This window comes from Asterias rubens, chromosome 2, assembly GCF_902459465.1.
Source record: "Asterias rubens chromosome 2, eAstRub1.3, whole genome shotgun sequence".
In the NCBI taxonomy this organism is placed as follows: Eukaryota; Metazoa; Echinodermata; class Asteroidea; order Forcipulatida; family Asteriidae; genus Asterias; species Asterias rubens.
Genome location: NC_047063.1, coordinates 2347611 through 2359880, shown reverse-complemented (window position 1 = coordinate 2359880; position 12270 = coordinate 2347611). Strand labels below are relative to the sequence as shown.

Here is a 12270-nt window from a genome sequence, read left to right as displayed (position 1 = left end):
TACCTCAGTAAAAGTAATATTTTTACGGAAGCTTTCTATCATCATTATCTTTAAACCATGTAAATTTAATGTAAATCTGTGGACGTTTGTGTTTTGTGTCATACAACGAATACCCAAACCAAGCGTTTGATGGTCACTGTTTTTCACACATGCCAGGAAGTCATTCAGATGGAGCAATTAACTCTGCACTAAATCAAGAAACGGACATTTAGACAAGTTTTCAAATTTCTAAATAATTCTTATTTCGAACTGAAAATCTTTAGAGCCACCATTCCCTCTAAACGTTTATCAATATTTCGTAGTAAGATATGGTGGTCTTTTTAAATATTTTTTTTTTTAAATATATCTCCTTAAACCCAGGGTAATAATAATTCCTGATGGGAATACACTACCAGAACAATCGTGGTCTATAATAAAATGAATAAACTTCAGAGAGAATTTCTCGATTTACACTATTGGTTTTACATACAAAACTTCCAATTTAAATTAAGTCTCAAGTTTGGGGTCAGTATGACTATAGTATACAAATAATTGCAATTTAAATTATCACTTTCAACTGGTCGAAATGACTGAGATTTCCTTCTCCTTGCAGAATTAGTGACTCAGTTATTGTGGAAAAAGACCTAACCACTTCCCGAATAAATAATATGTCTACATTAGAGAGAAAATATAACAGATTGTTTTCTTACTTCCTGAAACCAAATTTTGCTGGTCTGAAATGGGGGAAGACAGATTGTTTAATTTGAAGTGTTTGTGCTTCAAGGGTGTTGGGGTGTTTTACTGTCATGCCTTGCGATATCTCCGGATTCTAACCAACAGCCATATTTCTTGGGACACAAATATAATTAAATTTGTTTAATAGTAATGAAATGAGCTTTTTATTTATTCTGCACGCCATACTAGCTTCTGAATATTCAATAAGATACCAACCAAATGAAAGGTTTGAAAACATATGACGTTGCTCCAATGTCGTACATGGATTGGCACTGTAACGAGTGGATTATACCTCGCAACAGAAAAACAAACTTTTAAGATTTCAACACACTATGAAGTGTTAGTGTCATTGTAAACAAGTTGGATAGATGATTTTTTTTTAATCGTTTAGTTTTTTATTGTGAACAATTTTCCTGTTATCCTACTGAAAACACATGACACCAGGGTATATTACAATGATATATACTCCACCACCAACTTTAGAAACTTTCCACTCTCGAGGATTCACTCAAACCAGTTTCCGATGTTTTACACAACACTTGGCTCTTAGTGATTGCCTTGCAGTTCAGTTAAAGTTCAATGGCCAATCCAACACACTTGGTAAAACGAGTTCCAGCGTGGATCTCCTCACACTCGTCATTAGTACTCTGAACCAGTGGTTCCTCCTGGACGACTTTTTAGCGCCAACTCCACACTTCAAATACGGGCCATCTGAAATATTGAATAGCCAAACAATGCCATAATTTAGGCTACAAAACACAATATACACTTCAATACACAATAATCGCATACCTTTGAAATTATACTTCACTTCACAAGGGAGATATTTTTCCACCCCCCCCCCCCAAAAAAAAAAAAAAAAAAATCCACCAACTTCCAAAATAACAAATTGCAAAATGACTTTCTAAATTTGTACAAGTTTCCAAGATTTGTAGTGTAAACTCGGGGAGTTTTATAATGAAAGAATTCCTGAATAAATGAATTGATTTAAAGAAATTACTCACGATTGTAGATGTCTATCCTCCAACCTGTCTCCCTTTCCAAAGCTGTCAAATGTATTAGGCTAAAACTAAAGCCTATCACAGCTGATACAATTATTAAGCTTGCAAATGCTACCGCAGCAAAACTTCAGGTTGGTTTTACAATAGATGTACATGTATTTAAATAAATAAATTGATGTGAAGGCAGTTGACACTATTGGTAGTTACTCAAAATAATTATTAGCATAAAACCTTACTGGGTAACGAGTTAGGGGGAGAGGTTGATGGTATAAAACATTGTGAGAGACGGCTCCCTCTGAAGTGACTATACTTTTCGAGAATGAAGTAATTTTCCACGAGTTTGATTTCGAGACCTCAGATTTAGAATTTGAGGTCTCGAAAGTCAACCATCTAAAAGCACACAATTTCGTGTGACAAGGGTGTTTTTTATTTCGTTATTATCTCGCAACTTCGACGACCAGTTGAGTTAAATCGCACAGAGTTTTTGAAGAAATTACTCACGATTATAGATCAATCCTCCAACCAGTCTTTCTTTCCAAAGCTGGCAAAACTAGTAGGCTAACAGCCTACAACAGCTGATAAAATTATGAAGCTTACAACAGCTAACACAGCAAAATTTCTGGTTAGTTTTCCAATAGATGTATATTTGAAAAACTGTGGTCTCAAAAGACCATACAACTGCACAGCAAAAACACAGGATGTGTGCATCCAGCACAAGCTCTCAGAAGGACTGCGTTCACATCCCATCAAACTCAATTGCCCTACCCCCTATTGCCATCTCATAAGCATTATACTGTATTCCCCTACCACACATCACACCAGCGCAAATCTCTTTGTTATTCAAACTCACCTTTGAATATGCAATGAAGTTACTGGACCCTAAACCTGAGACCATACAAATCTTGGTGCAATGGGGGGTAGAGTAATTGAGTTCGATGGGATGTGAACACAGTCCTTGTGATACATGATTGTACAATGAAGTTACTGGACCCTACACCTGAGACCATACAAATCTGGGCGCGACTACACGATGGGTGCGTTCGTTTAGCTTCCCTAGGTCGACCCCGGTGTGTGGCGTTTTGTTTTCCTCTAGGACGAACGTGTGCAGATAATTACCCACGTTCGTCCTGGAAAAGAAACCATGGGTTGATGTACAATCATGGCCACTGCGGGGTTCTGGGCCCAATTTCATAGAGCTGCTAAGCACAAAAAATTGTTTAGCATGACATTTCTTCCTTGGTTAACATAGGATTACCAAGCAAATGTCCATGTGATGTTCGGGATAAGCAATCAATAGCTGAATACCAGTAACAAGCAATATGAAACATGGAAATTTGGTTGGTAAACCTGTCTTTACTAAGGAAGAAATTTCATGCTAAGCAAATTTTTGTGCTTAGCAGCTCTATGAAACTGGGCCCCAGTTAAATAAGAACATGAATATTCATACCAAATAAAAATTCTGTTTTTTTGTGTGACATACACCATCTGAGAAGCGTTACTTCTAATAATCAAACATTAGATCATAAAAACTGGGTTTTTTTTTTTTTACAAAACAACATTACTTCGATATGAAATGTTTTTCGAAATGAAACACACGTCGAACTAACAAAAGCTGCTGTGGCCTTCTAACCAATAGTTTTTTGTCATAAATTTTAAGAGTGACTACCAAACGTATACCTTTAATTTGTAAGTTTAGTTCTCGAATCTATACAAAATTCTAATCAAACATTATTAAAGGCAGTGGACGCTATTGGTAATTACTCAAAATAATTATAGGCATAAAACCTTTCTTATTGACGAGTAATGGGGAGAGGTTGATGGTATAAAACATTGTGAGAAACGGCTCCCTCTGAAGTGCCATAGTTTTCGAGAAAGAAGTAATTTTCCACGAATTTGATTTCGAGACCTCAAGTTTAGAACTTGAGGTCTCGAAATCAACCATCTAAACACACACAACCTTGTGTGACAATGGTTATTTTTCTGTCATTATTATCTCGCAACTTCGATGACCGATTGAGCTCAAATTTTCACATGTTTGTTATTTTATGCATATGTTTAGATACACCAGCTGTGAAGGCTAGTCTTTGACAATTAACAATAGTGTCCACTGCCTTTAAGGTTAAAATCGGACTTTGTGTTAGTTTTAGAGAATTTAGTTTAGTTTATAAGGGCTCAGTTTTAATAAAAACTAATACTAAAATCATCTTGAGATGAGTTGTCAATTTCAAAAATTAAGCAAATTAGATTGCATGATTATGGATAGCCTATACGCATCCTAAAGACTTTGATTTGACCCAAGGAATAACGAACTGTAAACTTATAACTCTAAGGTACTAAAAACATATCACAGTGATAACAAGTAACGGACAATAATTTGACATGTGTAACGAGATTACGCTGACAACCCAACAAACCAACTCACCCGCTTCGGCGCACTGTAACATCAGTATTGTAAAGGCATATAAAATCAGGAAAATAATGCTTCCAGAAGATGCAACATCCTTGCTGCATCCAAAAGGCATCTTCAATCGTCCACAACACACTAACCGAAACAATTCGGCTTCATTTGTTTATTGCGATACAAGCTTTTCACCGTGTATCCGGGTCTCTATAAACACGATTTTATTTAACATTGAACTGGACTGGCGGCAGTGCTCGGGTTTAAATAGGACTTTTTTTTTGACGTTACCTTTTCGTGTATTACAGCGCCACAAGAATGTAGTTCCGGCGACTGTGTGCGTCATGGGTCTTATTACAATTCAAACCATTGGACACTTTCAGTAAACAGTATTGTCCAAATGCCCACACTTCGTGTATCACAACTTATATATAAAATAACAAACCTGTGAAAAATAGGCTCAATCGGTCATCGGAGTTGGGAGAAAATAACGGGAAAACCCACCCTAGTTTCGCACGTTTCGCCGTGTCATGACTCTGTTTAAAATCAATCCGTATTTCTCGATATCGAGAATTGGTTATTGTTATAATGTTTCCTCATAATATTTCACGGGAAGTCTTTCACCATTACCTTCTGTAAACCCTGTAAGTTATTTGTAAATCTGTGATTTTTTTCTGGGACTGTTTGTGTTTCATTTGATGGATCATAACATACTGTTTCATATAAACAACTTGTAAACAAATATCGCATATTATACGTTCCTTTATGGAGGTAATAAATTTCAACGTAACTGATTATTTGATAACGATTAATGGAGAGCTGTTGATAGTATAACACACGTCAGAAACGGCTCCCTCTGAAGTAAAGAAGTTTGTTAGCTTTATTCAAATATTAAAATACTTCAGGCCTCAAACCCATTTTAAGACAACTGAAAGCAAACAAATTTGTGCAACAATGGTGTGTGGGATTCAGTATTCTCTTGTGACATTGATGACCAACAAACAATGGACATGTAAGTCTGCTGCCACCTAGCGTTCAAAAGTTTCCTATTGAGTAATATTATTCACAAGAAAATCGAACTGATCCTTCATATAACATCCATACCACATTAGAATATCATTTCTTTAAAGGCAGTGGACACTATTGATAATTGTCAAAGACCAGTCTTCTCACTTGGTGTATCTCAACGTATGCATAAAATAACAAACCTGTAAAAATTTGAGCTCAATCGATCGTCAAAGTTGCGAGATAATAATGAAAGAAAACAACACCCTTGTCACACGAAGTTGTGTGCTTTCAGATGCTTGATTTCGAGACCTCAAATTCTAAACTTGAGGTCTCGAAATCAAATTCGTGGAAAATTACTTCTTTCTCGAAAAATACATTACTTCAGAGGGAGACGTTTCTCACATTGTTTTATACTATCAACCTCTCCCAACAGCCCCCAGTTTTTTATGCTAACAATTATTTTGAGAAATTACCATAAGAGTACACTGCCTTTAATAAAAAAAAACAAAAAAACATGGACAGTTAGAAAACCCTGAGACATGTTGGCGCGCATTGCAGTCTTTTTTATACGTTACTCGGTGATTAATCTATTAGTACGCGAAAAGGACGACTATACGAAGCGTCCCAAGCGTCCTATATTTAGTAATTAAAGGGCTCCTATAATTGTATACCGTTTTGTCAAGGCCTAGTGGCTTTGAGAGCCGCGATCCCAAGCGACTATAGAACACATTCGTTATAATAATGGTCTCCCCATCCAGTCGCTCGGGATCGCGGCTCTCCCAATCCACGAATACATTGGCAAAGGGCTAAATAGTACGGCTCGTGATACGTCTTCAAACAATCAATGACAAGGATCTGTGGTTTATAATAATTCTGAAAAAAAAAAAAATGATTTCGTTAAACAGGGCCAACAATTTTAAGTAGTATCACGATCACACGTTTCCCCGTAGGTATCTTGTAAGTGCATCTTGTGCTGAATCTACTCCATGGTATTAGTTGTTGGTAAAACTACTGCACTGCACTTTGACTTATATTATATATACAGTTAGCCATCCATGAAATAAATCACATAGCTGACACTCTCAAGTACAAGTTGAAACGTACACTCGTATATTGTCAGGAAACACAGTCGTCCGATTAGTCCCCAAACGTGACTTGGCATTCGGGTAAAACGATCAAGCGATTCCTGACATGAGGAGACTATAAACTTGAAGATAAGAAAAGAGAGGTTCGTGTTTAATATGCCCTTTTCACGGTGTGGCCATCTTGATTTTACACCATTCCAACTCATTGTAACCAAACTAAGGCTGGACGAAATAATGGTGTGGTGCCATGTTTGCGCAATGAATGTTAGCATTCATTACTGTTATGGAAACGGGGGAACACGACCAAGATGGTGACAACGCGATAAAGGTATAATATATTGTACCCCATGTTGGTTGAAAGGGGGATCAGTGGTTTTCCTGACAAAAAAAATCAACACGGACACTTTAAAACAAACATAAAATACTGTTTCCTCAACATTCCAAGCAAACCAGGGGAAAACGAGGCCAAGACCAGGGGCCAATTTCCTAGAGTTGCTCAGCAAAAAATTGTGCTAAGCATGAAATGTTTGCCTTCGTGATAAAAACAGGATTACCAACCAAATTTCCACGTGATTTTCCGGATAAGCAAACAGCACGTAGCTGAATACCAGTTACAAGCAACTATATGCATAAATGGAAATTTGGTTCATAATCCTGTTTTTATCAAGGATGAAATTTACATGCTTAAACACATTTGTATGCTCAGCAGCTGTATGGCGTTGGGTCCAGGGCAGCAGATTACATGGCCTCCATGTGAGTCCAAACCTGAATGAGTTCAAGAGAAATCTACAAAAATTCCTTTCGTAATTCCGTTCCCCCTCGCATACAAACATTATTCATGAAATCAGAGCATCTTGCACAAGAAAATTCATGAAGAAGATACCTATCTTTAGTCTATCAAGATAGATGTTGACTTGACAAGTTAGATAAGAGATGAAGGTTCCATGCATAAAGCGACCCATTAAAGTGGCAAGGATTTCATCTTCGTCCCTGCAGGTTGTGTGAAAGTATTGCGCGGGTTAATGCTTTGAGCTATTTTGCGATCCGTACAAACCGTTTGCTTGCCTCGGGTAGCGATATTGAATACGAGATAAAAAATCCGTTGAAGTTTATTCAAGGCTATCCGAACCAGGAGCTTTTGATTTTCGAACTTGGTGACTACCTCGTTTATGGCCAACAACACTATAAAGGCTGTGAAAATTTGAGCTCAATCGGTCGTCGAAGTTGCGAGGTAATAATCAAAGAAAAAAACACCCTTGTCACACGAAGTTATGTGCTTTCATAATATGCTTGATTTCGAGACCCCAAATTCTAAATCTGAGGTCTCGAAATCAAACTCGTGGAAAATTACTTCTTTCTCAAAAACTACACCACTTCAAAGCGAGCCGGTTCTCACAATGTTTTATACCACCAACAGCTCCCCATTACTCGTTACCAATGAAGTTTATGCCAATAATTGTTTATTACCAAAAGTGATGGGCCGGTCCCGAAATTAAAGCCATTGGACACTTTCAGTAAACAGTATTGTCCAAATGCCCATACTTCATGTATCACAACTTATATATAAAATAACAAACCTGTGAAAATTTAGGCTCAATCGGTCATCGGAGTTTGAGAAAATAACGGGAAAACCCACCCTTGTTTCCGCACGTTTCGCCGTGTCATGACATGACTGTATTTAAAATAAATCCGTAATTCTCGATATCGAGAATTGGTTAACGACGCAGGAATGAATCCATGTACATGTACATGTAATCTCTACCATCATTGAAGTTAGGTAACTTGGGCTGCTTCATTTTCGGTTTAATTGTCTCATGTTTTATAGCCTAATTAGCTTGTTTCTTAGTATCTTCTAGTTGGAGTTCTACTACTTTCAGTTCTTTCACACCTGTTCCCTTTCCTTTGCTCGTTCCTTCCACATTCTTCATCTTTTGCTTCCATGATACCGTTGAACAAATTGAAGTAAGTCCTTGCCCTCTATAGTACCATGGACTTTCCCATGTTTACTTATTTCTTAAATTCCATATTGGACACTGTTAATAGGACTAGTGATACAGTGAGAAATAGCTTAAAGGTAGTGGACACTATTGGAATTTACTCAAAATAATGATTAGCATAAAACCTTATGGTAACGAGTAATGGGGAGCTGTTGACAGTGTAAAACATTGAGAGAAACGGCTCCCTCTGAAGAAAGAAGTAATTTTCCACGAATTTGATTTCGAGCTCAGATTTAGAAGTTGAGGTCTCGAAATCAAGCATCTGAAAGCACACAACTTCGTGTGACCATGGGACAAATCATTGATTCCACAAAGCACTCAGATTCATCGTGTTAAAGACAATGGACCAATTGAGCTCGAATTTTCATAGATGTGTTATTTTATGCATAATGTTGAGATACACCAACTGTGAAGGCTACAATCCCGGCCAAAATGCTTGGGCCACCCATTCCTAACGTTATATGAAACAATTCCCTGTCACTTCCCATTCACAAAAAAATTTGTCCCCGCCCCCCGCTCAATGTTGATTGTAACTGAGAAGACGATCGGCAATTGGAACGAACATTGAAATGGGGCAGGGGGGGCCAACGAGATATGGCCGGGATTGTAGTCTTTGACAATTACCAATAGTGTCCAGTGTCTTCAAGGCGCAACTTTCCTATAAGGACACTTCATTCCAGTTATCATCCTTACTCAACCAAACATAGATTTTCATGCTGTGTGTCGGTATGAGTGAATACTGGTAAAATTTCAATAGACATAATAAAACATGTCTAATCCCTTTCGTGGTCGCCAAGCGTCACATACGCAAATTCATCAAGTATTAGACCTTCGACACACACACACAAGAAAGCTATGGTGACGCTTCACATTAATATTATTAACAAATTTATTTACATTTTAATTTCTGCAATATCAACAAGCTGTCTCATTAACTGTACTCTTGTTCTGCCTGCCTCTGTACTGGGGGGGGGGGGGGGGGTCTGCCTTCTCAGTATCATTCGGTGTCTTAATGAGTGATGCAATTTGCGCTTCCTTGTCGGATCTGGATTATGTGGGTCTCTTGCGCCAGCGATGTTGCCTACGATCAAACCATAGAGCGGTTTGGGCTTACACAGTGCATTTACTTATCCAACAAAGTACGGTGTGTCAATTTGCGCGACTGGTACGCAGCGTACGGTGCCATCTAATATGACGCATTTCTGATTTCTATCACACGGTACTGCAGCCACTGTCTCTGAGCACGCTAACCATTCTATCTCCAACATAACCATTCCTTACTGGTATTCCCTTACCAACTGTGCAAGCTGGGATTTCAAAATCTAATAACATAAAATCTCCTTTGGGTTTGTCGCAATCCCCTTACATCACCTTACCTTATAGTTGTAGTCAGAGCAGATGTCTTTGTGCTGTACCCAGCAACTTCAACTTCACCCTCAACCATGTCAGCACCTTTAGGAGTCTGTGTTTCTCCTTCTTCATCATCATGAACCTGTAAACTTGAACTCTGAAATTTGGTAGGTCGGCATTTACTTTGATTTCTATATCTACAGTTTCGAGCAATGTGCCCTTTGTTACCACATCAAAACATTCCCTGTCTTCAACAAATCTAGGTTTACTCTATAGCTTGAGCAGTAGGAGTCATGTTTAGAGTCTCTCGTCTCATTGGCCTTAGTGTCACAGCTATCTTAGGATACCTTCTTGTGGTTTCAGATCCAAGCCTTCTACGAGCTTCCATATACCTATCTGCTATGCGCAGTCATTAATCTTTACAACAATTAGGTTTTAGTTCATTCAAGTACACATCCAAATCGTTATCACAAGCAGAAAGAATTTGTTAAAAAAATAACAAAGTCCATCATATGATTTAGTTCCCCCACCCAATTCAATCCAACGGTCTAAATCACTCAGTAATTGAAAGGAAAACTCCGTAAATGTCTCACCTGTCTTGGTAGGGGGGTTCCGTCCTTCTCATCTAACGGTAGTGCGCTCACTCATGGTGAGATCCCAGTCCACCTTCAACTTCTCAAGTACTATACCACTGTGCGGGGCTTCTCTCAAGGCACAAGCCATGTACATAAATACACAATGAACACCATTCTAACTACTCGTGTATTTACAACAAGTCATCTCATAATATCACCCCCAAAAAATTAAAACTGATTTCTCAGAGCCTTTGTTCCACTCTAGCCCACTAAATAAATGCCGCCAGAATACAGAAACATAATTATAAATTCGGTTGGCTAACACGCCCTTCTTGAACCACAAACTCTTTGCATTGCTTGGACAGCTTTCTTCCAGTGACACGTATGACACGTCGTCAAGTATGCCAATTGGAACCCTCAGTGACTTTATGACAGGCATTTTTGTATTCGTTTAAATACTCTCTGTAAATGAGTATACATTTGATTGCCCCGCCCGCATCCTTTTTGGGGGCCGTATCCTTTTTTCTTTTCTTTTTCATCCTTTTTAACACGCTATGCTCTCGGACATGTGTAACTGTCTGTTTCATAAAACAAAATTAGTGAATGCCTACCAGATACCAGCAAATCTTTTTAGTGTAATAACACGGGTCCTCATGCAAATAGATATAAAATAAGTTTGCGGTGTTTCAAACTGAACAATTTTTGGCCTGTTGAATTTGAAATACTAAGCGGCCATCGTAGAAAAAATAGTAAATAGTAAACAACAAGGCCCTTATCCTCCTCTTTTTTGAAAAATCCGGACGATCAACTGTTTTTTTTTTTTTTTTTTTTTTTTTTTTTTGGCTTATACATTTAGAAAAAAATCCAATAAAACTTAACCATACCATATAATTAGTTACTAATTGTTGTCTTGTTATTTAGCAGTGGTGACCTAATAATAATACTAATAACAATAATCGTTTTTTTATACAGCACTTCAAACTTTTTGTCTCAAAGCGTGTCTTAGTACCCCTATAAACCATCTCAGGTCCCTCAGGTTACAGCCTGTGCTGCCAAATATGTAGCCCACTATTAAGCTAAATCAATCACAAGAAACATCTCTGCCCTCACACAGGTACCCATTTACCCATTATCAAGGGTCGAGAGGATTTAAAACTGCACCATTTTACAAAATATCAAGTTATGTATCAAATTTGACCAGAGCTTGTTGCAACAACCAACACGGAATGTAACTACTCTCTATCTAGCGCGCTGATTCGTCAAGACCAAGGGGTGTGTTGTGGGCGTGGCGTGGGCGTGCCCGTCCGTCGTAGACCTTATCGCAAATACCAATGCGCAAGCACAGACTGTTGATTGAGGTGCATTGTGGGATAGATATGGATCAAATTTGGATACCAGCTAGACCACAATGCACCTAATTCCAAGCTTTACGCGCGCGCGCCCCAGTATTTGCGAAAAGGTCTGTGCTCAGAGCCGGTTTGGGATGATAGCGCCCTCTTGTGAGGAAAGTTAGACAACTGACTTCGATCCTGCACACGCACGGTGGACGAATGCTTCATGCTGGATTTATGTGTGTAATTGTGTCAAATTTGACTTGGGAAAATGCTGTTGTTTGCATGCAGAGTGAGGGTTCGAGAATATTGTGCGTATTGTGCGAAATGTTGTAGATGCCTCCCGGATACGAAGTACGTTGGTTATTCAACGGTAAGTGTTATGAAATGTTTGTTTTTACAGCGGTATTTTTTTCCCCATTCATGTGCGTTGTGTATGTGTGTACAACAAAATCACACGTTGTTAAAAAAAAACATGAATGAATCAGCGCACGCGCACGACTGCGCGTGCGCAGAGAGGCGATGATACATCCCGCTCAACTTTGAACCTGAAATCTTGGCTGTCAAAAATCACCGTTTGCATGCTCCACATAGATTAGAAATAGACCCAGTATACCTTTTACATATTTTGATTTTTTGCCCACCTTTAAAATTGGTCTAGCTACAACCCTGCGTCTGACTCTGACAATGATTTGTACAAAAATAAAGTTGCGTTTTATTTAGTTTGATTTTGGATTGAACAAAGAAAAATTTACTAGAGCGGGATTTGAACCAACGACCTCCGGTTTAATAACGTGCCAGCGCTCTACCA

At 38.4% G+C, this 12270-nt stretch overlaps 1 protein-coding gene across 1 annotated transcript in view; it reads right to left on the bottom strand.

Annotated features, from left to right (window-relative positions):
• LOC117303651 (adhesion G protein-coupled receptor L4-like) overlaps positions 1–4314 on the bottom strand; it is a 29129-nt gene extending 24815 nt beyond the window's left edge. The window contains exon 1 of the mRNA XM_033787891.1: positions 4138–4314. Within this exon, the coding sequence (XP_033643782.1) occupies positions 4138–4237 (100 nt within the window). The 5' untranslated portion in view covers positions 4238–4314. The remainder of the gene's footprint in view (positions 1–4137) is intronic.
• Between the last annotated feature and the right edge of the window lie 7956 nt (positions 4315–12270).